General features: G+C 38.7%; 1 protein-coding gene across 4 annotated transcripts in view; it reads right to left on the bottom strand.

The window, feature by feature from the left end:
* SPPL3 (signal peptide peptidase like 3) overlaps positions 1-10,783 on the bottom strand; it is a 45,969-nt gene extending 35,186 nt beyond the window's left edge. For all 4 annotated transcript variants that reach the window (XM_023760395.1, XM_023760397.1, XM_023760396.1 and 1 more), the window contains exons 1-2: positions 10,716-10,783; positions 1,291-1,368 (exon numbers count right to left, since the gene is read on the bottom strand). In XM_023760395.1, coding sequence (XP_023616163.1) covers positions 1,291-1,368; positions 10,716-10,768 — 131 coding nt within the window. In that variant the 5' untranslated portion in view covers positions 10,769-10,783. The remainder of the gene's footprint in view (positions 1-1,290; positions 1,369-10,715) is intronic.
* Positions 10,784-10,985: the final 202 nt, after the last annotated feature.

The following is a 10,985-nucleotide window of genomic DNA, read 5'->3' as shown; positions in this document are numbered from 1 at the left end:
GAGCCAGCGGTCCCAGATTGCGAGAGGGATGTCTGACGGCCGGTTTAGGCCTGAGGGGTCCCAGATGGGAAAGGGTGCAGGCCGGGCTGAGGGACACCCCGCCCTCATGCACAAATTTCATGCACCGGGCCACTAGTTTAGTTATACCGTTGATAAGATGCTATAAGAACTTAACCCTTGTTTACATCAATCAGCCTATGGTAAAACTGGCTTCATTATACGGCATTTCACTTAAAGTCACAGAACTTACTGACATTAAATAAAGACTTAAAAAAAAAAAAGACTTACTGCAGTACTAGGGTTGTAGGTCTAAAGATTTTTTTAAAAGTTACTGTCTTTGAAAATGCTGACATATACACAAAGAGAAAAAATAAGAAACTTGTACAAAAGATAGCAATATGAAAATATCAAGATGATGTGATAAGGTTCTAAGTTGCTCTGGCTTAACTAATGCTTCCTAAGACTCATTATGAATGTAGGATTCTCAATAGAAGTCTCAATGATTAAAACATGTATCAGTTGATACTGGAATTACCAACAGTATTGTACTTGTTCTACCCAGTGTTGAGATAAAGCCTGTGATTTTGCTAAGTTCTATTAAAATCCAGATATAATAGTTCAAAATTCTTATGCCTATTTCATTTATCACCATCACTCCCTTTCAAGTTTTCAATTTAAAATTTCTTATGTGACCTTTATTGTTAAGAGTGTCAGCCACAAAACTATTTGAGTTATATTAAAGTTCCTTTCAAGAAAGGATAGTGAGAAAGAAGAGTAAATGCCTAACTTCCTATTCCTGTGGCTGCCTTCTAGAATAGGAATTTCAAGAGGATCCAGTCTCAGCATTCCCAAAGTCAACAGAGAAAATACTTGGTAAATACTAATGTCCAAAATTAGGCTGAACCATAAATTATTTGTGTGGGTCAAAAAAGTTGACTATAGGCAATTTCACATGGCTCACCCTCTGTCAACCTATATTAAGAAAAACTTTGTTCCCTTTGAGACTCTAAAACCACTGTCAAGGATTTTCTCCTTAACCTCTCAATAAGTGTGTTCATGGGAGTCATTATTCTCAGAACCAGAATTTAAGCAAATCATGTTTCCATTAAAATTCCAAAATCATATAAGCAAAACCAAGAAGTCTTTTAACAGCAGCCAAATTAAAGAAGAAATATCAGAATTATCCCATTCTAACTCAATTCCTGTCAGTCATATTTCTCTTCACAGAGCAGTAAGTTTTGGTGCTAATCTCACCTCCCACTGAGATTAGTCTCACATTGAGCATCTTACCTGAAACTACCGTAGACTATCAGGAGAATGGAAATCAGAAATGTAGACACTTGACTGGAATCCACCAGGGAATAGGCCCTAGAAAAATGAGAAAAAAATTAAATCACATGGCAGCAAGTTCTCACACAATTTACAGTCTACAAACCTCACTAAGTTGTTATTTCATCTTTAATATAAAAAGGTATAAATTAGCATTAACAAAATAACATCATTAAAATGAGATATGCTAGTTTTCACAGCTATTATTAGTTAATATTCACAGGATATTGAATATTAATGTAAAAATTCCATTTCTGTATGACATACAGTAGATCTTATCCAAACCCAATTTAAAAGTTACCATAATATCTACCTATTCTGTACCAATGATGAAAAGTCTCAGTGAGTAAACTTTTATCAGTTTACACTTGAATTACCAATAGTATTTTACTGGTGATGAGGTAAGGCCCGTATCTCTCTCCTAAATTCTATTTCCATTTTTATAACTGCCCACGGGTTCTCTCCATCTGGGAGGCCCGCGGGAAGTTCTTCAAAGTCAACAGGTCCAAAACTAAAGTCATTCTTCTTTTTTTCATACCTGGTCCCCTCAAGGAACGGTAACATGATCCCCTCAGCTGTCAAAGCTAGAAATCTGTTGCATTCTTTTTTTAATCCTCACCCAAGGATATTTTTCCATTGATTTTTAAAAAGAGTGGAAGAGAAAGGGAAAGACAGAGAGAAATATCGATGTGAGAGAAACACATTGATTGGTTGCCTCCTCCACACGCCCTGACCAGGGAGAAGCCTACATGTGAAGTACGTGCCCTGGATCAGATGTGAACCCAGGACCTTTTGGTCCATAGGCCTATGTTCTATCCACTGAGCCAAGCCGGCTAGGGCAGTTTGTTGCATTGGTGCCACCCCTGATCTTACCTCCCACATGTAATGACAGTTTGGGTCCTGCAATTCCAAACCCTCAACTTCCCTACTTCTCTCAATCCTGAGGCCAATTCCTTAGCTCCCTTCCATGGCTTGACTCTCAGAAACCTTGTTTGTAAGTCTGTCTCCAGGAGTTCACCCTCCCACTACCCATTCTTGTTTTGTTAGGGGTTTTCCTAAATAAATTTGTTTCTTTTTCATTTAAGCAAATATTTAATGATGCCTCTGTGCCAAACAGACACTCTGCTAGCCACTGGGGATATAGTAACAAATAAGATTGTCTTGGTTCCTCCCTGAATGTCTTTTCTAAAGGAATAAAAAAATAAATTTCAGGCTGAGGAATTAAAAAACCCAACGTTCACAAAGCAAGTGAATATAATCATGAGAAGTGTTGTGGAAGGGAGAAGACAGTGCAGGACACGAGGAGAACGTGTGAGTAGAACTGCGGGGCTGCTCTCCTTAGGGAAGATGAGACACACACAGGACTTGGTGATGGTTAACGGGACGAGGAAGGTCCCCAGGACGGCTTGTACCATTTAGCAAAAAAAGGCAGCATAGGAGGAGCAGGTTAAAAATGAGGTTTTAGATGGTTGAGATGGTTGGATATCTGGGTCTACAGACCAGAAGCAGCTCTAAGCTATAAAATATATATTGGGAGCTCATCACCTTCTATGTGGTAACTGAAGCCATGGTGTGGGTAAGACTGCCTAGCAGCAGTGAGAAGAGGATCCAAGATAAAACCCTAAGAAACCTCCAAAACCTAAAGACCAGGCACAAGAAGGAGCTGCAAAGAAATCCAAAGAGAAACAGAGAAAGAGGAAGAAAACCCAGGATCGCAGGATGATGAGTTTCAAAGAGGCAGCAGGATTGGATGGTGTCTCAATTTAAACCCTTGATCTACCCCTTACTAAGATGGAATTACTTAACCTCTCTAAGGTCCAGCTTCATCTGTACAATGGGGATAATGACAACACCTATTTTAAAGAGCTGTTAAAGAATTAAATGAATAATTCATATAGAGAGCTGAACACTGTACGTAGTCAGCATTCATTGTTTGTAGTAGGAAGGAGAGGCCACCTGTGACAAAGACTGCTGAGAGGTCAAGATGAAAACTGCAGTGTCCACCGGATTTATTTAATGTGTATGTCACTGGTGACCTTAGCAAAAATAGTCTTAGTGAAGTGATGAGGGTCAGACTGGATTATCTCTAGATAATCACTTTAAAAATTTTTTTTTATTGATTTCAGAGAAGAAGGGAGTAAGAGAGAGAGAACATCAATGATAGAGAGATCATCATTGGCTGCCTCCTGCATGCCCCCTCCGGGGCTTGAGCCCAAACCCGGGCATGTGCCCTGACTGGGAATCAAACCATGACCTCCTGCTTCATGGGATGACGCTCAACCACTGAGCCACACTGGCTGGGCAATAGTCACTTTTATTAGTTTCTTTAGAGCATTCTCACCATGTCTTATACAAACAGCAAAATATTAAATACACAGCTCTGGCCCTGGCCGGTGTGGCTCAGTTGGTTGAGCACTGTCCCATGCACGAAAAGGTTGCAAATTCGATTCCTGGTCAGGGCACATGCTCAGGTTGTGGGTTCAGTCCCCAGTTGGAGTGCATATGGAAGGCAACTGATAGATGTTTCTCCTTTCCTCTCTCTCTAAAAAATAAACACACACACACACACACACATTTAAATACACAGCTTTGTACTCCCCCACCTGTCTTTTACAGTATAGCCTAGAGACCTTCCTGTATCAATATGTGGAGAACTTTTTCTTCTTTTTCTTTATACATCCCCATTATATTCTGTTGTGTGGATATACTACATTGCTTTTCTTTTAAAACAAATCCCTTTTAAATGGGCATTGTGGTATCCAAAAATTCCTTTACAAACAATTCTTTAATAGAGACTTGTAAATTTACCTGCACTGCACACACAATGAAATGACACATCTGTGTAGAATAAAGTTCCTAAAATTGAGATCTGGATTGAAAAGGAAATGCACTTTGACAGATGTTGCCCAACTGCCCTCCAGAGAAGTTAAATCATTTTGCACTCTCACTAGTAATGGATAAGAGTCTTTTCTTTTCTTTTCTTTTTTCTTTTCTTTTCTCTTCTTTTCTTTTTTTCTTTTCTTTCTTCATTGTCTTCTCAACAGTGAGCATTGTCTAACTTTTGAATTTTTACCAACCTGACAGATGAAAATTGGTATCTCAATATGGTTTTCATTTGCATTAATTAATCTTCTGATGTAATTAAAAATTAATTTAAGATTGAGCAGCTATTCTTATGATTAAGGGCTAGTAGGCATTTTGAAAAGCAATTAAATTTTTTTCCAGACTCCAGAGCTATAGAAATATAAGCAGCTTTTTCCCCCTGAGGAACTTTTGCTGGTGTTTTACTTGAATGGCTTGGCTTTTTGGTGCCCTTTGTATTCTGAAGCATTTGTCATTACCCTCCCAAGCTCAGTGTCTTAGGTCTGATACTAGTGTTTTTTGCGTATGCAACATCTCTCAAATCAGTGGAGACCCTGGACACTCGTCGCTTAAGACTTCTGAAAGTCTGAGCTGAATTTTCTTGAAACCAGCTCCTTCTACTTCACAGTCCTGTGCTGTGTTCTAGTCTGTGACTGACCATCTTGTAGTCACTGACTTTCTTCAGTCTGTTTTTCAAGGTGAGGGCTGACCATGTACAAATACCTTACGAAGAGGCTGCTTAAGGCTACCAGGTCAGGTCTCTATATCCTGGCTGGCGGTAAGCATGGTGCCCACTGCAGAACTAAACGCATGGTTTCAGAAAAAAACACTCTCATGTTTAATGGCTTCTTCTAGACTAAACAGGTTTTTGGTTTTGTTTTCTTTTTCAAATGAATCTACATAAGAAAATCTGGTTAAAATTGACTCCTAATGTAAACTGTGCCAACTATCACATAATTAGAAGTTACAACTTATTTCATGATATTATTTGAAATTTCGTATGTTTTCAATTCTAACTACCCTTACAGAAGTTTTATAAAAAGCTTTTTTAGCCCTAACCGGTTTGGCTCAGTGGATAGAGCGTCGGCCTGCGGACTGAAGGGTTCCAGGTTCGATTCCAGTCAAGAGCATGTACCTTGCCAAAACCGGTTTGGCTCAGTGGATAGAGCGTCGGCCTGCGGACTGAAGGGTCCCAGGTTCGATTCCGGGCAAGGGCATGTACCTTGGTTGCGGGCATATCCCCAGTGGGAGATGTGCAGGAGGCGGCTGATCGATGTTTCTCTCTCATCGATGTTTCTAACTCTCTATCTCTCTCCCTTCTTCTCTGTAAAAAATAAATAAAATATATTAAAAAAAAAAAAGAGCATGTACCTTGGCTGTGGGCACATCCCCATTTGGGGATGTGCAGGAGGCAGCTGATTGATGTTTCTCTCTCATCGATGTTTCTAACTCTTTATCCCTCTCCCTTCCTCTCTGTAAAAAAATCAATAAAACATATTTTTAAAAAAAGCTTTTTTATAAAAAAAGTTACTTCTTAGAAAATACAGAACATGAATTAAAATTAATTTTGATTTTAAAATACTATCAATTTTCCTTTTAAAAAATTTTCAAAAATAATTATTCATTGTAAAAAAAAAAAAATTCAAATACCAGTAAATATACAAAGCGGAAGTACAAGGACCTCCCCCCTCCTCCCTCTGCACGCCCATTCCCTGGTTGTAGACACTGTTTACAACTGGTATATGCATCCTCCCATATAAACTGTGTACAGAATGCATGCACACTACAAAAACAAAGCACACCTGTTCTTCTGTAACTTGCTCTTTTTTAAGCTCACGTGTATCAGGAGCTATTCTTTTCTACTGCTTTAAGTTACTGGCCTTTTGCTATAAAATTAAGACATGAAAAACTTAACAATATAGAATGCACTCTTTTTTCTTTTTAATAAAGAGAAATATTCTAGGTTCAATGAACACAACTTTTAACCACATCAACATTGTCTAGCAATTCTCAATTCTGTATTAATAATAGCCTATCTTCCAATGTTTCTCACTTTTTCATCTAACTCACCCTTCTGAATTAGGAGGGTAGATTGTGGTTCCTAAACTCAATAGAAAAAACCCCTATTGTGGCCTGGAGTGGTACTTTATAATCAAATAATAGTATTTCTGTAGTGAAACATATGAATAGTCCCACTAAGGAAGATAAAGATTATAAATAGCCTCATATCAGTTTATGTCACATTTGCTCCAAATGAATGACAGGAACACTGAGTTTGCAGAGTTGTTGGTTTGGGGATTTGTGGACTTGTGTGATTATCACCATTTTTGAGATGAGGAGCGAGGTACAGTTCTGAACATAGAAAGCCTAATTCCAGAGTCTCCCAAAATGACTTCATCATCTGCCCCAACTGGATGACAAATGGAGTCAGGAGGCTCTGATTCTTATCTTTTCTTATTTTTCTTTTCAATATTTTTTATTCATTTTTAGAGAGAAAGAGCTTCGAAGTGAGAGGGAGGAAGAGGAAAATGAGCCGAAACTTGGGTTTGTGCCCTGACCGGGATTTGAACCCACAACCTTTCAGTGCACTAGTCGATGCCCAACCAATTGAGCCACACCAGCCAGGGCTTTGGTTCTATCTTTAATTATACTATAACTAGGCAGTTGATCTTCCCGGGGCAAGTCTTGCTATCTTTCTGGTCTCTAGAAAATCCTCTGTTTGCCTAGATCAGTGATGGCGAACCTATGACACGTGTGTCAGAGGTAACACGTGGACTCATTTTTTTGATTTTTCTTTGTTAAATGGCATTTAAATATATAAGATAAATATCAAAAATATAAGTCTTTGTTTTACTATGGTTGCAAATATCAAAAAATTTCTATATGTGACACGGCACCAGAGTTAAGTTAGGGTTTTTCAAAATGCTGACACGCAGAGCTCAAAAGGTTCGCCATCACTGGCCTAGATGAACATGGAGGCCCAACTAGCTTTTATCTTCAAGATTCGAGATTTTTGCATTGTGTTTTTCTTCCAAAAATAAAGATATTGCCAGAAATATCCTTTCACAGATAACTGTCTTTCATTTGGCTGATCACTGGCATGTCATTAACACTGACAAAGACGACACTGTTCCCAGGCTACTGAAAACAGTAATTAATTTTCTTCTTTTAATCACCCAATATTTACAGACTTAAAAGTGATTTATGTAAAACCTACATTATGCCAGCAGAGACAGATAAAGCTAAGCCATTATACGGTTAGAGTCTCTGGTTGGTTTAATCAACCCCGGGAAAATTTTTCTCTTGGGTAACTTTTTTTGAAATGTGGCCAGTCTTAGGGTCCAAACCATTAGCTCTTTTTTTCTTTGCCAAATAAACTGGTTTGTCCTATATTTGTTTATACCCTTGGTCTCCTGAAGGAGGCTCACTTTTTAACTACTCCACAAGCCCATAAAAACAAGCATACAGCTATTTAAAAAATGTCTAAAGGTTTTCATTGCTAATGATGATGGTGAGGAAGAGGTCCTTGCCTCTACCTCTCTCTCTTCTTCTCTTTGCCCAGACAAAAAATTGAAGATTCATCAACACTTCAGAAGTAAACAGAGATCCTAGCATTTTACTGCAGGAAATAGGTCTGGGCTCTAGGGTAACACTAGAAGAAGGTAAGCAGGAAGGGAAAGGTATTCCCACTAAAAAAGGGTGGATAGTCTGGCCAATTTTAGAAAATCAAAGCCCAGCAATCTTCTTTATTTCACAGCCTCTCCCTACCTACACAAAGCATCAACAGCAATGTGTCTTCTCTCAGGCTCTCCTACTGAGGTTTGTTTCCAGACACTCCAAATGCACATCAAAAACAGGAATGACACTACACTCTGAAATAAAGGAATTCTTACTAAAATGCAAGAAGAAACTAAAAATATGCATTTAGACATGCCAAAATCAGGTTAGCCAAATATACTAACACAGACGTGAACACTTTGCTAAGTGATGTATTAGCACAGGTCAGCTGTTCAGCTGGAAAGTTTTATGTGGTCATTACAAAAACCACTAAGTCTTTACATTCCCCCAACCCTTAATAGAACAGACACAAAGAGCTACCAGAAATTTCTCACATATATAAGATTATATTCTACACCCGAAGACTTTTAGAAACATGCTGTATTTTAGTAACTGCTCTAAAACTAAATATCTATTTCTAGCTGCTATACCAGCAAGTGCTTTTAACACATATCCTGTTAAAAATCATGCCAAACTGAAACAGAGAGAGTACTGTTCTGTAACGTTCTGTGTCAGCCTTCCAGCTATACAATGAAAGCATTCTTGTCCACCCCACAGACCAAGCAACTACTATTCCAACTCTGCACAGACACTGCCCTAGACCAGCACTTTGCAAAATGTTTGGTCTTGAGACCATTTACAGCCTTAAAATAGAAGACCCCCTAAAAGCTTTTGTTCTTTTGGGTTAGAGGTATGATATTTATCACATCCTATATAATAAAAAGCTAATATGCAAATTGACTGAACAGTAGAACAACCAGTCGCTATGACATGCACTGACCACCAGGGGCTGCCTCGTGGTGGTCAGTGCACTCCCACAGGGGAAGCGCCATTCAGCCAGAAGCCCTGAGCTGAGTTCATGGCTGGCAAGCGCAGTAGCGCTCCCACCTCTGGGACATCCCCTGAGGGCTCCTGGACTGCGAGAGGGTGCAGGCCAGGCTGAGGGGGAACCGCCCCACCCCCCCCCCTCAATGCACAAATTTTGTGCACTGGGCCTCTAGTTTGAAATAAAAGTATTTATTCACAAACTCATTTGAACATAATAAAACCATTGCCTGTGAACATAAAAAACAATTTTAAAGGAAAGTAACTATTTTCCAAAGAAGCAACAGAAATACTCTGAGATAAGGAGTGTTCCTTTACATTTTTTGCAAACATCTCTAACATCTGTCTTAAATAGAAGATAGTCTGATTCTCACATCTGCTTCTGCATCCAATCTGTTGCCATATGTTGTTTTGGCTGAACTCTGGTTGGGACAGGGGTGGGGAATCAGCCTTACACAAATGGGCAGTTGGAAAAGGGAGGGGCATTTTAGTAACCATTTCAGATAACTGAGGATATTCTTTGATACTCCACTAAAATTCAACAAGTGGTTAATTTCTTAAAGGTTCATTGTAATATGAAATCTGAAACCATATCAGTGATTTTAAAAAACTATATTACATTTAAATTCAATACACTGTGCTGTACTTGGAATGGGTACCTATGGATGATTTTGTGAACTCACACACTGTTCAATTGGAAGATACTGGTTCACTGAGTTACGCAGCTATTCCAGGTGTTGTCGTATTTCATTATACAATATCTGAAAGACCCCCACTTAATATCATTTCTGATGCTTATGATAATAAATCCAAATTTTCCCAAAATCTAATTTTCACTTAAAATCCCAAAGTTTATCATTGGCAAAAACAGTTTTTTTGCATTGAAGTGATGGGCTCACTTTATTCATTTCTGAGAAACTGTCAAGTGTGAATAACTAGTTTCTCCACTAGTTATTCTTCAAGTAAAAATGGTATTCTAAGAAAAAAGTAGCTAGTGCAACTAGCATCTCAAATGACTGCACAAGTGATTTTCTCAAGAAAACCAATGGTACTTTAGCAGCAGAAAGCTTTAGAGGGAACTTTCCGTTTTATCATAAAAAATTGTGCTCAAAGGTTGAGATTTAATAAAAGTGCTAGTATTTTTACTGCTTTGCCCTAAGTGAAACCACCTTCAAAAAAACACACACAAAAAACTGTGTGTGCATGGCGGTGAAGAGTACAATGATTACTAGTACAGGCTGGTGCCACTGCCTTGATTCATGGTACAGCAGAGTATGGTTTTACTCAACACTGCTTTTCACCTTAAGAAGAAAGGGTCAAAAAGAAAAAGACAAGTAACTTCAGTAGCATTATGAAAATAATTTGACCATGACCCACTGAAAGAATATGAGGAACCCCCCAGGAATCCACAGCCACACTTTTGAGAACTGCTGCCTTTTATACTTTTACCTATAAGCCCTGGCTATACAAATGGCTAGCATTTTCTCACATGCAGTTCTATCCCATCACAAACACCAAGAGGTAGTTACAACTTATTTGCTATGCAAGACTTTGAGCCTCAAATATAATATACAGGAAATGACATATTCCAGGTCTAAGAAATGCTACAATTTTTCTCTTCATAGTGAAATATGTTGAAATAGGAATTTTTATTTAAGATATATGCTATTATAATGTCCACAATATTTCTCTTTCATAATTTAAGGGGAAAAAACAAATGTATAAGCTTAAAAAATGAAGTTATCAAGTAAAATTTTAACAATAAACTAAATTTCATCTTTATGTGCAAGATACAAAAAGTGAATGAGAGAGTCATTTAAGGTTACAACCTAAGTAAGAAAGACACATCATACAAGGTGGCAGAATGTAATGTTTTAATAAAGAAATAAAGTGCTATGGAAGTGTTACGTGTTGCTGCATACCAGGAGTGGGCAAACATGGCCTGCTGGGTTCCAATGAACACAGCCAAGCTCATTCATCAGGTCCTGTCTATGGCCGCTGTAGGCTTCAATGCAGAGGTGAGCAGCTGTCACAGACCCCATGGCTCACAGAGGCCACAATACCTCCGACACGGCCCCGTGCAGAAAGGTCTGTACCCTAGTGCGTGGACGCAGCCGCCTGGCGGGAGGACATCTTTTCCTTTCACAGGTGATTTATGAGCCTGAGCCCACCTGGCCAGGGAGACACAATTT

This window comes from Myotis lucifugus, unplaced genomic scaffold (assembly GCF_000147115.1).
Source record: "Myotis lucifugus unplaced genomic scaffold, Myoluc2.0 scaffold_181, whole genome shotgun sequence".
Taxonomy (NCBI): domain Eukaryota; kingdom Metazoa; phylum Chordata; class Mammalia; order Chiroptera; family Vespertilionidae; genus Myotis; species Myotis lucifugus.
The sequence above is the reverse complement of the archived record's forward strand: the minus strand, read 5'-3'. Positions and strand labels throughout refer to the sequence as shown.